This window comes from Salmo trutta, unplaced genomic scaffold (genome assembly GCF_901001165.1).
Source record: "Salmo trutta unplaced genomic scaffold, fSalTru1.1, whole genome shotgun sequence".
Lineage (NCBI taxonomy): Eukaryota > Metazoa > Chordata > Actinopteri > Salmoniformes > Salmonidae > Salmo > Salmo trutta.
This window is the reverse complement of record NW_021823320.1, coordinates 2,501-19,159: the sequence shown is the minus strand read 5'-3', so window position 1 is coordinate 19,159 and position 16,659 is coordinate 2,501. Positions and strand designations below refer to the sequence as shown.

The 16,659-nt window shown below is 43.8% G+C and overlaps 1 protein-coding gene across 1 annotated transcript in view; it reads right to left on the bottom strand.

The window, feature by feature from the left end:
* Positions 1–776: 776 nt before the first annotated feature.
* The window catches only part of LOC115190139 (cGMP-specific 3',5'-cyclic phosphodiesterase-like), a gene marked incomplete at its 5' end in the record, with an annotated part of 18,222 nt that continues 2,339 nt past the window's right edge, over positions 777–16,659 (bottom strand). Inside the window, 5 exons of the mRNA XM_029748631.1 lie at positions 777–890; positions 8,676–8,759; positions 10,216–10,290; positions 10,377–10,440; positions 10,781–10,855. Of these exons, the coding sequence (XP_029604491.1) occupies positions 777–890; positions 8,676–8,759; positions 10,216–10,290; positions 10,377–10,440; positions 10,781–10,855 (412 nt within the window). The remainder of the gene's footprint in view (positions 891–8,675; positions 8,760–10,215; positions 10,291–10,376; positions 10,441–10,780; positions 10,856–16,659) is intronic.

Below are 16,659 nucleotides of genomic sequence, written 5' to 3'. Positions count from 1 at the left end.
CATGGTTGTGTGTTGCTGTTGGGGGAGGGTCTACCAGGACAGTAACCAGTCATGGTTGTGTGTTGCTGTTGGGGGAGGGTCTACCAGGACAGTAACCAGTCATGGTTGTGTGTTGCTGTTGGGGGAGGGTCTACCAGGACAGTAACCAGTCATGGTTGTGTGTTGCTGTTGGGGGGAGGGTCTACCAGGACAGTAACCAGTCATGGTTGTGTGTTGCTGTTGGGGGAGGGTCTACCAGGACAGTAACCAGTCATGGTTGTGTGTTGCTGTTGGGGGAGGGTCTACCAGGACAGTAACCAGTCATGGTTGTGTGTTGCTGTTGGGGGGAGGGTCTACCAGGACAGTAACCAGTCATGGTTGTGTGTTGCTGTTGGGGGGAGGGTCTACCAGGACAGTAACCAGTCATGGTTGTGTGTTGCTGTTGGGGGAGGTTCTACCAGGACAGTAACCAGTCATGGTTGTGTGTTGCTGTTTGGGGGAGGGTCTACCAGGATGTTAACCAGTGATACTCCAATCTTGATTCGCAGGCAAACAACCAAGTCGATATACAGTTTTCTCTTCCATCTCTCTATTCCTCCTCTCCTCCTTCCTCCCCCGTCTCGGCGAGGAGCATCCAGGTCTCTCTGTTCCTCTCTTCCATCTCTCTATTCCCCCTCTCCTCCTTCCTCCCCCGTCTCGGCGAGGAGCATCCAGGTCTCTCTGTTATCTCTCTATTCCTCCTCTCCTCCTTCCTCCCCCGTCTCGGCGAGGAGCATCCAGGTCTCTCTGTTATCTCTCTATTCCTCCTCTCCTCCTTCCTCCCCCGTTTCGGCGAGGAGCATCCAGTTCTCTCTGTTCCTCATGAGGCCTTCCAACAGTGGAGAACAGGAGTCAAACATCCCAGACAGAGTCTGAGAAAGGAGAGAGAGAGAGAGAGGGGGAGAGAGAGAGGGAGAGAGAGGGGGAGAGAGAGAGAGAGAGGGCGGGAGGGGGGAATGAGGAAGAGAGAGAGAGAGGGGGAAGGAGGAGGAGAGAGAGAGAGAGAGAGAGAGGGAGAGAGAGGGAGGAAGAGAGAGGGAGAGAGGGAGAGAGAGAGAGGGAGAGAGACGGGGAGAGAGAGGGAGGGAGGGAGGAAGAGAGAGGGAGAGAGAGAGAGAGACAGAGAGGGAGAGAGAGAGGGGGAGGGAGGAGAGAAAGAGAAAGCAAAAAATACAAAGTCATACATTTCCGAGGGCCAACAAAGGTATAACACACACACAGTTATATAGACTAGTACCCACCCAGGTTATATAGACTAGTACCCACCCAGGTTATATAGACTAGTACCCACCCAGGTTATATAGACTAGTACCCATCCAGGTTATATAGACTAGTACCCACTAAGGTTATATAGACTAGTACCCACCCAGGTTATATAGACTAGTACCCACCCAGGTTATATAGACTAGTACCCACCCAGGTTATATTATATAGACTAGTACCCACCCAGGTTATATAGACTAGTACCCACCCAGGTTATATAGACTAGTACCCACCCAGGTTATATAGACTAGTACCCACCCAGGTTATATAGACTAGTACCCACCCAGGTTATATAGACTAGTACCCACCCAGGTTATATAGACTAGTACCCACCCAGGTTATATAGACTAGTACCCACCCAGGTTATATAGACTGGTACCCACCCAGGTTATATAGACTAGTACCCACCCAGGTTATATAGACTAGTACCCACCCAGGTTATATAGACTAGTACCCACCCAGGTTATATAGACTAGTACCCACCCAGGTTATATAGACTAGTACCCACCTAGGTTATATAGACTAGTACCCACCCAGGTTATATAGACTAGTAGCCACCAAGGTTATATAGACTAGTACCCACCTAGGTTATATAGACTAGTACCCACCCAGGTTATATAGACTAGTACCCAGGTTATATAGACTAGTACCCACCCAGGTTATATAGACTAGTACCCACCCAGGTTATATAGACTAGTACCCACCCAGGTTATATAGACTAGTACCCACCCAGGTTATATAGACTAGTACCCACCCAGGTTATATAGACTAGTACCCACCCAGGTTATATAGACTAGTACCCACCCCCAGGTTTATATAGATAGTACCCACCAGGTTATATAGACAGGTTATATAGACTAGTACCCACCCAGGTTATATAGACTAGTACCCACCCAGGTTATATAGACTAGTACCCACCCAGGTTATATAGACTAGTACCCACCCAGGTTATATAGACAGGTTATCTAGACTAGTACGCACCCAGGTTATATAGACTAGTACCCACCCAGGTTATATAGACTAGTACCCACCCAGGTATATAGACGATTATATAGACTAGTACCACCCAGGTATATAGACTAGTACCCACCCAGGTGTATATTAGACTAGTACCCACCCAGGTTATATATAGTTATAGCACTAATACCTACCAGGTTATATAGACATAGTACCCCCCCCAGGTGAGATAGACGTAGTACCCCCCGGGTTCATAGACTGGTTATATAGACTAGTACCCACCCAGGTTATATAGACTAGTATATAGACTAGTACCCACCCAGTTATATAGACTAGTACCGCCCGGTTATAGACTAGTACCCACCCAGGTTATATAGACTAGTACCCACCCGGGTTATATAGACTGGTTATATAGACTAGTACCCACCCAGGTTATATAGACTAGTACCCACCCAGGTTATATAGACTGGTTATATAGACTAGTACCCACCCAGGTTATATTGACTAGTACCCACCCAGGTTATATAGACTGGTTATATAGACTAGTACCCACCCAGGTTATATAGACTAGTACCCACCCAGGTTATATAGACTAGTACCCACCCAGGTTATATAGACTTGTACCCACCCAGGTTATATAGACTAGTACCCACCCAGGTTATATAGACTAGTACCCACCCAGGTTATATAGACTAGTACCCACCCAGGTATATAGACTAGTACCCACCCAGGTTAATAGACTAGTACCCACCCAGGTTATATAGACTAGTACCCACCCAGGTTATATAGACTAGTACCCACCCAGGTTATATAGACTAGTACCCACCCAGGTTATATAGACTAGTACCCACCCAGGTTATATAGACTAGTACCCACCCAGGTTATATAGACTAGTACCCACCAAGGTTATATAGACTAGTACCCACCCAGGTTATATAGACTAGTACCCACCCAGGTTATATAGACTGGTTATATAGACTAGTACCCACCCAGGTTATATAGACTATTACCCACCCAGGTTATATAGACTGGTACCCACCCAGGTTATATAGACTGGTACCCACCCAGGTTATATAGACTAGTTCCCACCCAGGTTATATAGACTGGTTATATAGACTAGTACCCACCAAGGTTATATAGACTAGTACCCACCCAGGTTATATAGACTAGTACCCACCCAGGTTATATAGACTGGTTATATAGACTGGTACCCACCCAGGTTATATAGACTAGTACCCACCCAGGTTATATAGACTAGTACCCACCCAGGTTATATAGACTAGTACCCACCCAGGTTATATAGACTAGTACCCACCCAGGTTATATAGACTAGTACCCACCCAGGTTATATAGACTAGTACCCACCCAGGTTATATAGACTAGTACCCGCCCAGGTTATATAGACTAGTACCCACCCAGGTTATATAGACTAGTACCCACCCAGGTTATATAGACTAGTACCCAGGTTATATAGACTAGTACCCAGGTTATATAGACTAGTACCCACCCAGGTTATATAGACTAGTACCCACCCAGGTTATATAGACTGGTTATATAGACTAGTACCCACCCAGGTTATATAGACTAGTACCCACCCAGGTTATATAGACTATTACCCACCCAGGTTATATAGACTAGTACCCACCCAGGTTATATAGACTAGTACCCTCCCAGGTTATATAGACTAGTACCCACCCAGGTTATATAGACTAGTACCCACCCAGGTTATATAGACTAGTACCCACCCAGGTTATATAGACTAGTACCCACCCAGGTTATATAGACTAGTACCCACCCAGGTTATATAGACTAGTACCCGCCCGGGTTATATAGACTAGTAACCACCCAGGTTATATAGACTAGTACCCACCCAGGTTATATAGACTAGTACCCACCCAGGTTATATAGACTAGTACCCACCCAGGTTATATAGACTAGTGCCCACCCAGATTATATAGACTAGTACCCACCACCGGTTATAGACTAGTACCCACCCAGGTTATATAGACTAGTACCCACCCAGGTTATATAGACTAGTACCCACCCAGGTTATAGACTAGTACCCACCCAGGTTATATAGACTAGTACCCACCCAGGTTATATAGACTAGTACCCACCCAGGTTATATAGACTAGTACCCAGGTTATATAGACTAGTACCCACCCAGGTTATATAGACTAGTACCCACCCAGGTTATATAGACCAGTACCCACCCAGGTTATATAGACTGGTTATATAGACTAGTACCCACCCAGGTTATATATACTGGTTATATAGACTAGTACCCAGGTTATATAGACTAGTACCCACCCAGGTTATATAGACTAGTACCCACCCAGGTTATATAGACTAGTACCCAGGTTATATAGACTGGTACCCACCAGGTTATATAGACTAGTACCCACCCAGGTTATATAGACTATACCCACCCAGGTTATATAGACTAGTACCCACCCAGGTTATATAGATAGTACCCACCCGGGTTATATAGACTAGTACCCACCCAGGTTATATAGACTAGTACCCACCCAGGTTATATAGACTAGGACCCACCCAGGTTATATAGACTAGTACCCACCCAGGTTATATAGACTGGTACCCACCCAGGTTATATAGACTAGTACCCACCCAGGTTATATAGACTAGTACCCACCCAGGTTATATAGACTAGTACCCACCCAGGTTATATAGACTAGTTCCCACCCAGGTTATATAGACTAGTACCCACCCTGGTTATATAGACTAGTACCCACCCAGGTTATATAGACTAGTAGCCACCAAGGTTATATAGACTAGTACCCACCTAGGTTATATAGACTAGTACCCACCCAGGTTATATAGACTAGTACCCAGGTTATATAGACTAGTACCCACCCAGGTTATATAGACCAGTACCCACCCAGGTTATATAGACTAGTACCCACCCAGGTTATATAGACTAGTACCCACCCCAGGTTATAGACTAGTACCCCCCAGGTTATATAGACTAGTACCCACCCAGGTTATATAGACAGGTTATATAGATTAGTACCCACCCAGGTTATATAGACTAGTACCCACCCAGGTTATATAGACTAGTACCCACCCAGGTTATATAGACTAGTACCCACCCAGGTTATATAGACAGGTTATCTAGACTAGTACGCACCCAGGTTATATAGACTAGTACCCACCCAGGTTATATAGACTAGTACCCACCCAGGTTATATAGACAGGTTATATAGACTAGTACCCACCCAGGTTATATAGACTAGTACCCACCCAGGTTATATAGACTAGTACCCACCCAGGTTATATAGACTAGTTATATAGACTAGTACCCACCCAGGTTATATAGACTAGTACCCGCCCAGGTTATATAGACTAGTACCCACCCGGGTTATATAGACTGGTTATAGACTAGTACCCACCCAGGTTATATAGACTAGTACCCACCCAGGTTATATAGACTAGTTATATAGACTAGTACCCACCCAGGTTATATAGACTAGTACCCGCCCAGGTTATATAGACTAGTACCCACCCAGGTTATATAGACTAGTACCCACCCGGGTTATATAGACTGGTTATATAGACTAGTACCCACCCAGGTTATATAGACTAGTACCCACCCAGGTTATATAGACTGGTTATATAGACTAGTACCCACCCAGGTTATATTGACTAGTACCCACCCAGGTTATATAGACTGGTTATATAGACTAGTACCCACCCAGGTTATATAGACTAGTACCCACCCAGGTTATATAGACTAGTACCCACCCAGGTTATATAGACTTGTACCCACCCAGGTTATATAGACTAGTACCCACCCAGGATATAGACTAGTACCCACCCAGGTTATATAGACTAGTACCCACCCAGGTTATATAGACTAGTACCCACCCAGGTTATATAGACTAGTACCCACCCAGGTTATATAGACTAGTACCCACCCAGGTTATATAGACTAGTACCCACCCAGGATATATAGACTAGTACCCACCCAGGTTATATAGACTAGTACCCACCCAGGTTTATAGACTAGTACCCACCCAGGTTATATAGACTAGTACCCACCAGGTTATATAGACTAGTACCCACCCAGGTTATATAGACTAGTACCCACCCAGGTTATATAGAGACGTACCCCCAGGTTATATAGACTAGTACCCACCCAGGTTATATAGACTAGTACCCACCCAGGTATATAGACTAGTACCCACCCAGGTTATATAGACTAGTACCCACCCAGGTTATATAGACTAGTACCCACCCAGGTTATATAGACTAGTACCCACCCAGTTATATAGACTAGTTACCCACCCAGAGGTTATAGACTAGTACCCACCCAGGTTATATAGACTAGTACCCACCAAGGTTATATAGACTAGTACCCACCCAGGTTATATAGACTAGTACCCACCCAGGTTATATAGACTGGTTATATAGACTAGTACCCACCCAGGTTATATAGACTATTACCCACCCAGGTTATATAGACTGGTACCAACCCAGGTTATATAGACTGGTACCCACCCAGGTTATATAGACTAGTTCCCACCCAGGTTATATAGACTGGTTATATAGACTAGTACCCACCCAGGTTATATAGACTAGTACCCACCCAGGTTATATAGACTGGTTATATAGACTGGTACCCCCCAGGTTATATAGACTAGTACCCACCCAGGTTATATAGACTAGTACCCACCCAGGTTATATAGACTAGTACCCACCCAGGTTATATAGACTAGTACCCACCCAGGTTATATAGACTAGTACCCACCCAGGTTATATAGACTAGTACCCACCAGGTTATATAGACTAGTACCCACCCAGGTTATATAGACTAGTACCCCCCAGGTTATAGACTAGTACCCACCAGGTTATATAGACTAGTACCCACCCAGGTTATATAGACTAGTACCCAGGTTTATAGACTAGTACCCAGGTTATATAGACTAGTACCCACCCAGGTTATAGACTAGTACCCACCCAGGTTTATAGACTGGTTATATAGACTAGTACCCACCCAGGTTATATAGACTAGTACCCACCCAGGTTATATAGACTATTACCCACCCAGGTTATATAGACTAGTACCCACCCAGGTTATATAGACTAGTACCCTCCCAGGTTATATAGACTAGTACCCACCCAGGTTATATAGACTAGTACCCACCCAGGTTATATAGACTAGTACCCACCCAGGTTATATAGACTAGTACCCACCCAGGTTATATAGACTAGTACCCACCCAGGTTATATAGACTAGTACCCGCCCGGGTTATATAGACTAGTAACCACCCAGGTTATATAGACTAGTACCCACCCAGGTTATATAGACTAGTACCCACCCAGGTTATATAGACTAGTACCCACCCAGGTTATATAGACTAGTACCCACCCAGGTTATATAGACTAGTACCCACCCAGGTATATAGACTAGTACCCACCCAGGTTATATAGACTAGTACCCACCCAGGTTATATTGACTAGTACCCACCCAGGTTATATAGACTAGTACCCACCCAGGTTATATAGACTAGTACCCACCCAGGTTATATAGACTAGTACCCAGGTTATATAGACTAGTACCCACCCAGGTTATATAGACTAGTACCCACCCAGGTTATATAGACCAGTACCCACCCAGGTTATATAGACTGGTTATATAGACTAGTACCCACCCAGGTTATATATACTGGTTATATAGACTAGTACCCAGGTTATATAGACTAGTACCCACCCAGGTTATATAGACTAGTACCCACCCAGGTTATATAGACTAGTACCCAGGTTATATAGACTGGTACCCACCCAGGTTATATAGACTAGTACCCACCCAGGTTATATAGACTAGTACCCACCCAGGTTATATAGACTAGTACCCACCCAGGTTATATAGACTAGTACCCACCCGGGTTATATAGACTAGTACCCACCCAGGTTATATAGACTAGTACCCACCCAGGTTATATAGACTAGGACCCACCCAGGTTATATAGACTAGTACCCACCCAGGTTATATAGACTAGTAACCACCCGGGTTATATAGACTAGTACCCGCCCAGGTTATATAGACTAGTACCCACCCAGGTTATATAGACTAGTACCCACCCAGGTTATATAGACTAGTACCCACCCAGGTTATATAGACTGGTTATATAGACTAGTACCCACCCAGGTTATATAGACTAGTACCCACCCAGGTTATATAGACTAGTACCCACCCAGGTTATATAGACTAGTACCCACCCAGGTTATATAGACTGGTACCCACCCAGGTTATATAGACTAGTACCCACCCAGGTTATATAGACTAGTACCCACCCAGGTTATATAGACTAGTACCCACCCAGGTTATATAGACTAGTACCCACCCAGGTTATATAGAGGGTGAATGGACTGGTACCCACCCAGGTTATATACAGGGTGAATGGACTGGTACCCACCTGGTATAAAGGACGGCACATCCCATCGATGTAGTTGACCTGCATGTGAGGTAGACGAGTGCTGTTGTCTCTGTTCATCATGTCCTGGGGACAAACAGATGGCACTTATCGTCCCCTCTGCAATAACCACAAACCTACTACCCTACCATGCTCTTCCAACTGGGCCACTCAGAACCAGATGGGCTACTCACTCAGAACCAGATGGGCTACTCCCTCAGAACCAGATGGGCTACTCACTCAGAACCAGATGGGCTACTTGCTCAGAACCAGATGGGCTACTCCCTCAGAACCAGATGGGCTACTCACTCAGAACCAGATGGGCTACTCACTCAGAACCAGATGGGCTACTTGCTCAGAACCAGATGGGCTACTCCCTCAGAACCAGATGGGCTACTCACTCAGAACCAGATGGGCTACTCACTCAGAACCAGATGGGCTACTCACTCAGAACCAGATGGGCTACTCACTCAGAACCAGATGGGCTACTCACTCAGAACCAGATGGGCTACTCACTCAAACAAAGTTCAGCAGGAGTCAGATTAAAGGATTGACACTGAGTTGAAACAATAATATGAGTTTAAACGTTGTCTCGCAGGTCAGAGGTCAACTGAGTTAAACATGTTGTCTCGCAGGTCAGAGGGTCAACTGAGTTAAACATGTTGTCTCGCAGGTCAGAGGGTCAACTGAGTTAAACATGTTGTCTCGCAGGTCAGAGGGTCAACTGAGTTAAACATGTTGTCTCGCAGGTCAGAGGGTCAACTGAGTTAAACATGTTGTCTCGCAGGTCAGAGGGTCAACTGAGTTAAACATGTTGTCTTGCAGGTCTAAAGGTCAACTGAGTTAAACATGTTGTCTTGCAGGTCAAAAGGTCAACTGAGTTAAAACATGTTGTCTTGCAGGTCAGAGGTCAACTGAGTTAAAACATGTTGTCTTGCAGGTCAAAAGGTCAACTGAGTTAAACATGTTGTCCTGCAGGTCAAAGGTCAACTGAGTTGAAACATGTTGTCCTGCAGGTCAAAGGTCAACTGAGTTAAACATGTTGTCCTGCAGGTCAGAGGTCAACTGAGTTAAACAGGTTTGATGTTGAACTAAGTTCCAGGCAGCGATAGCTACTTACAACAGGTTTGATGTTGAACTAAGTTCCAGGCAGCGATAGCTACTTACAACAGGTTTGATGTTGAACTAAGTTCCAGGCAGCGATAGCTACTTACAGCAGGTTTGATGTTGAACTAAGTTCCAGGCAGCGATAGCTACTTACAACAGGTTTGATGTTGAACTAAGTTCCAGGCAGCGATAGCTACTTACAACAGGTTTGATGTTGAACTAAGTTCCAGGCAGCGATAGCTACTTACAACAGGTTTGATGTTGAACTAAGTTCCAGGCAGCGATAGCTACTTACAACAGGTTTAATGTTGAACTAAGTTCCAGGCAGCGATAGCTACTTACAACAGGTTTGATGTTGAACTAAGTTCCAGGCAGCGATAGCTACTTACAACAGGTTTAATGTTGAACTAAGTTCCAGGCAGCGATAGCTACTTACAACAGGTTTGATGTTGAACTCTTCTTTCTCTCGGTCTCCTTGAGCAAAAAACTCAGATGCCACCAGCTTAGCTGTCTGAGGAGGGAGAGAATGAGGGATAAAGTGTGTGTGTGTGTGTGTGTGTGTGTGTGTGTGTGTGTGTGTCTGTGTGTGTGTGTTACCCTCTTCTGAATATGCCAAGGCTTTGTAATGGCAGCAATATCGCTGGCTGTCATCAGCATCGACCTGTGGGAGACACACACACACACACACACACACACCACTGGATCAGAGTCGATCACGACCAGATGGTCTATAATAGTCCACTATATAGGGAATAGGGCTCTGGTCTAAAGTAGTGCACTATATAGGGAATAGGGCCCTGGTCTATAGTAGTGCACTATATAGGGAATAGGGCTCTGGTCTATAGTAGTGCCACTATATAGGGAATAGGGTGTCATAAAGCAGTGCACTACGTAAGGCAGAGATAGTGTGTCCCAAACGGGACCCTAGCGCACTACTTTAGGCCAGCGCCCATAGGGCTGCAGTCTATAGTAGTGCGCTACGTAGGGTTTAGGGTGCTCACCTTAGTAAGTCTCTGTGCCTGTCCTCCTCCCACCTCACTCCTCTCTGACCCAGTTCAAAGAACTCTGCCCTCCTCCTGAACACACACACACACACACACACACACACACACACACACACACACACACACACACACACACAGAGTGAGAGAGTAAGGCTACCACAGAGTCTCCCCTGCTAGATGTATAATCACATGGTAAACTGGGGCAGAGCTCCCTGCCCTCCAGGACCTCTATACCAGGCGGTGTCAGAGATGTATAATCACATGGTAAACTGGGGCAGAGCTCCCTGCCCTCCAGGACCTCTATACCAGGCGGTGTCAGAGATGTATATCACATGGTAAACTGGGCAGAGCTCCCTGCCTTCCAGGACCTCTATACCAGGCGGTGTCAGAGATGTATAATCACATGGTAAACTGGGGCAGAGCTCCCTGCCCTCCAGGACCTCTATACCAGGCGGTGTCAGAGATGTATAATCACATGGTAAACTGGGGCAGAGCTCCCTGCCTCCAGGACCTCTATACCAGGCGGTGTCAGAGATGTATAATCACATGGTAAACTGGGGCAGAGCTCCCTGCCCTCCAGGACCTCTATACCAGGCGGTGTCAGAGATGTATAATCACATGGTAAACTGGGGCAGAGCTCCCTGCCCTCCAGGACCTCTATACCAGGCGGTGTCAGAGATGTATAATCACATGGTAAACTGGAGCAGAGCTCCCTGCCCTCCAGGACCTCTATACCAGGGCGGTGTCAGAGATGTATAATCACATGGTAAACTGGGGCAGAGCTCCCTGCCCTCCAGGACCTCTATACCAGGCGGTGTCAGAGATGTATAACCACATGGTAAACTGGGGCAGAGCTCCCTGCCCTCCAGGACCTCTATACCAGGCGGTGTCAGAGATGGTTAATCACATGGTAAACTGGGGCAGAGCTCCCTGCCCTCCAGGACCTCTATACCAGGCGGTGTCCGAGATGGTTAATCACATGGTAAACTGGGGCAGAGCTCCCTGCCCTCCAGGACCTCTATACCAGGCGGTGTCAGAGATGTATAATCACATGGTAAACTGGGGCAGAGCTCCCTGCCCTCCAGGACCTCTATACCAGGCGGTGTCAGAGATGTATAATCACATGGTAAACTGGAGCAGAGCTCCCTGCCCTCCAGGACCTCTATACCAGGCGGTGTCAGAGATGTATAATCACATGGTAAACTGGGGCAGAGCTCCCTGCCCTCCAGGACCTCTATACCAGGCGGTGTCAGAGATGTATAACCACATGGTAAACTGGGGCAGAGCTCCCTGCCCTCCAGGACCTCTATACCAGGCGGTGTCAGAGATGGTTAATCACATGGTAAACTGGGGCAGAGCTCCCTGCCCTCCAGGACCTCTATACCAGGCGGTGTCCGAGATGGTTAATCACATGGTAAACTGGGGCAGAGCTCCCTGCCCTCCAGGACCTCTATACCAGGCGGTGTCCGAGATGGTTAATCACATGGTAAACTGGGGCAGAGCTCCCTGCCCTCCAGGACCTCTATACCAGGCGGTGTCCGAGATGTATAATCACATGGTAAACTGGGGCAGAGCTCCCTGCCTTCCAGGACCTCTATACCAGGCGGTGTCAGAGATGTATAATCACATGGTAAACTGGGGCAGAGCTCCCTGCCCTCCAGGACCTCCATACCAGGCGGTGTCAGAGATGTATAATCACATGGTAAACTGGGGCAGAGCTCCCTGCCCTCCAGGACCTCTATACCAGGCGGTGTCCGAGATGTATAATCACATGGTAAACTGGGGCAGAGCTCCCTGCCCTCCAGGACCTCTATACCAGGCGGTGTCCGAGACGTATAATCACATGGTAAACTGGGGCAGAGCTCCCTGCCCTCCAGGACCTCTATACCAGGCGGTGTCAGAGATGTATAATCACATGGTAAACTGGGGCAGAGCTCCCTGCCTTCCAGGACCACTATAGCAGGCGGTGTCAGAGGAAGGCCCTAAAAATGGTCAAAGACTCCAGCCACCGTAGTCACGGCTGGTTCTCTCTGCTACAGCACGCAACAGGACCCTGGACAGGCTTCTACCCCCAAGTCATAAAACTGCTAAACAGCTAGTTAAACTAAACAGCGACCCAGGCAATCTGCACTGACCCCTGACCCCTCTCATCACGTATACTGCTGTTACTGTCTATTATCTATCCTTTACCCCTACCTACAGTATACTGCTGTTACTGTATTATCTATCCTTTACCCCTACCTACAGTATACTGCTGTTACTGTCTATTATCTATCCTTTACCCCTACCTACAGTATACTGCTGTTACTGTCTATTATCTATCCTTTACCCCTACCTACAGTATACTGCTGTTACGGTCTATTATCTATCCTTTACCCCTACCTACAGTATACTGCTGTTACTGTCTATTATCTATCCTGTACCCCTACATATATGCGACAGTTCAAAAGTTGGGGGTCACTTAGAAATGTCTGTGTTTTTTTAAAGAAAAGCACAACATTTTGTCCATTAAAATAACATCAAATTGATCAGAAATACAGTGTAGACATTGTTAATGTTGTAAATGACTATTGTAGCTGGAAACTGAGGATTTTTAATGGAATATCTACATAGGTGTACAGAGGCCCATTATCAGCAACCATCACTCCTGTGTTCCAATGGCACGTTGTTAGCTAATCCAAGTTTATAATTTTAAAAGGCTAATTGATCATTAGAAAAACCCTTTTGAAATGATGTTAGCACAGCTGAAAACTGTTGTTCTGATTAAAGAAGCAATAAAACTGGCCTGTAGACTAGTTGAGTATCTGGAGCATCAGCATTTGTGGGTTCGATTACAGGCTCAAAATGGCCAGAAACAAAGAACTTTCTTCTGAAACTCGTCAGTCTATTCTTGTTCTGAGAAATGAAGGCTATTCCATGTGAGAACTTACCAATAAACTGAAGATCTCGTACAACGCTGTGTACTACTCCCTTCACAGAACAGCACAAACTGGCCCTAACCAGAATAGAAAGAGGGGTGGGAGGCCCCGGTGCACAACTGAGCAAGAGGACAAGTACATTAGAGTGTCTAGTTTGAGAAAACAGACGCCTCACAAAGTCCTCAACTGGCAGCTTTCATTAAATATTACCCGCAAAACACCAGTCTCAACGTCAACAGTGAAGAAGCGACTCCGGGATTCAGGCCTTCTAGGCAGAGTTGCAATAGAAAAAGCCATTTCTCAGACTGGCCAATAAAAAGAAGAGATTAAGACGGGCAAAAGAACACAGTCACTGGACAGAGGAAGATTGGGAAAAAAAGTGTTATGTCTAATGCCTTCCATCAAAATGATGGCCGGTCCAAGCAAGCACAGGTTACACCTGAAGCACGAGGCAGCGAGTGGTGAACTTCATCAACAACTATACAGAGGATAATGCAATAGTATTACCAGGACTCTCCTGGATTCGGATCCAAGGCCTCAAATCTGCTTGGCAAATAGCTGATGATGACCAGACCCCTCTGACCCACAGAAGAGGTGAGGCGAGGCGGGCTGGGCCGGATTTGACACCTTAATATACATATATATATATATATATATATATATATACATTATTTATGTATACCTTTATTTAACTAGGCAAGTCAGTTAAGAACAAATTCTTATTTTCAATGACGGCCTACTGGGGAAGAGTGGGTTAACTGCCTTGTTCAGGGGGCAGAACGACAGATTTTTTACCTTGTCAGCTCAGGGATTCGATCCAGCAACCTTTCGGTTACTGGCCCAACGCTCTAAACACTAGGCTACCTGTCGCTAGGCTACCTGTCGCTAGGCTACCTGTCGCTAGGCTACCTGTCGCTAGGCTACCTGTCGCTAGGCTACCTGTCGCCCAATATATAGTAAAGTATACATACTCCATATAGACAGCATATAAGTAGTTATAATAAAGTATACATACTCCATATAGACAGCATATAAGTAGATATATAGTATAGTATACATACTCCATATAGACAGCATATAAGTAGATATATAGTAAAGTATACATACTCTATATAGACAGCATATACGTAGATATATAGTATGGTATACATACTCCATATAGACAACATATACGTAGATATATAGTATAGTATACATACTCCATATAGACAGCATATACGTAGATATATAGTAAAGTATACATACTCCATATAGACAGCATATACGTAGATATATAGTATAGTATACATACTCCATATAGACAACATATAAGTAGTTATAACAGTAAAGTATACATACTCCATATAGACAGCATATACGTAGATATATAGTAAAGTATACATACTCCATATAGAAGCATATACGTAGATATATAGTAAAGTATACATACTCCATATAGACAACATATACATAGATATATAGTATAGTATACATACTCTATATAGACAACATATACGTAGATATATAGTAAAGTATACATACTCCATATAGACAGCATATACGTAGATATATAGTATAGTATACATACTCTATATAGACAACATATACGTAGATATATAGTAAAGTATACATACTCCATATAGACAGCATATACGTAGATATATAGTAAAGTATACATACTCTATATAGACAGCATATACGTAGATATATAGTAAAGTATACATACTCCATATAGACAGCATATACGTAGATATATAGTAAAGTATACATACTCCATATAGAAGCATATACGTAGATATATAGTAAAGTATACATACTCCATATAGACAACATATACGTAGATATATAGTATAGTATACATACTCTATATAGACAACATATACGTAGATATATAGTAAAGTATACATACTCCATATAGACAGCATATACGTAGATATATAGTATAGTATACATACTCTATATAGACAACATATACGTAGATATATAGTAAAGTATACATACTCCATATAGACAGCATATACGTAGATATATAGTATAGTATACATACTCTATATAGACAACATATACGTAGATATATAGTAAAGTATACATACTCCATATAGACAACATATACGTAGATATATAGTAAAGTATACATACTCCATATAGACAGCATATACGTAGATATATAGTAAATTATACATACTCTATAAAGACAGCATATACGTAGATATATAGTATAGTATACATACTCTATATAGACAACATATACGTAGATATATAGTAAAGTATACATACTCTATATAGACAACATATACGTAGATATATAGTAAAGTATACATACTCCATATAGACAACATATACGTAGATATATAGTAAAGTATACATACTCCATATAGACAGCATATACGTAGATATATAGTAAAGTATACATACTCCATATAGACAACATATACGTAGATATATAGTATAGTATACATACTCCATATAGACAGCATATACGTAGATATATAGTAAAGTATACATACTCCATATAGACAGCATATACGTAGATATATAGTATAGTATACATACTCCATATAGACAGCATATACGTAGATATATAGTAAAGTATACATACTCCATATAGACAACATATACGTAGATATATAGTATAGTATACATACTCTATATAGACAACATATACGTAGATATATAGTATAGTATACATACTCCATATAGACAGCATATACGTAGATATATAGTAAAGTATACATACTCCATATAGACAGCTTATACGTAGATATATAGTATAGTATACATACTCCATATAGACAGCATATACGTATATATATATAGTATAGTATACATACTCCATATAGACAGCATATACGTAGACATATAGTAAAGTATACATACTCCATATAGACAGCATATACGTAGATATATAGTAAAGTATACATACTCCATATAGAAGCATATACATAGATATATAGTAAAGTATACATACTCCATATAGAC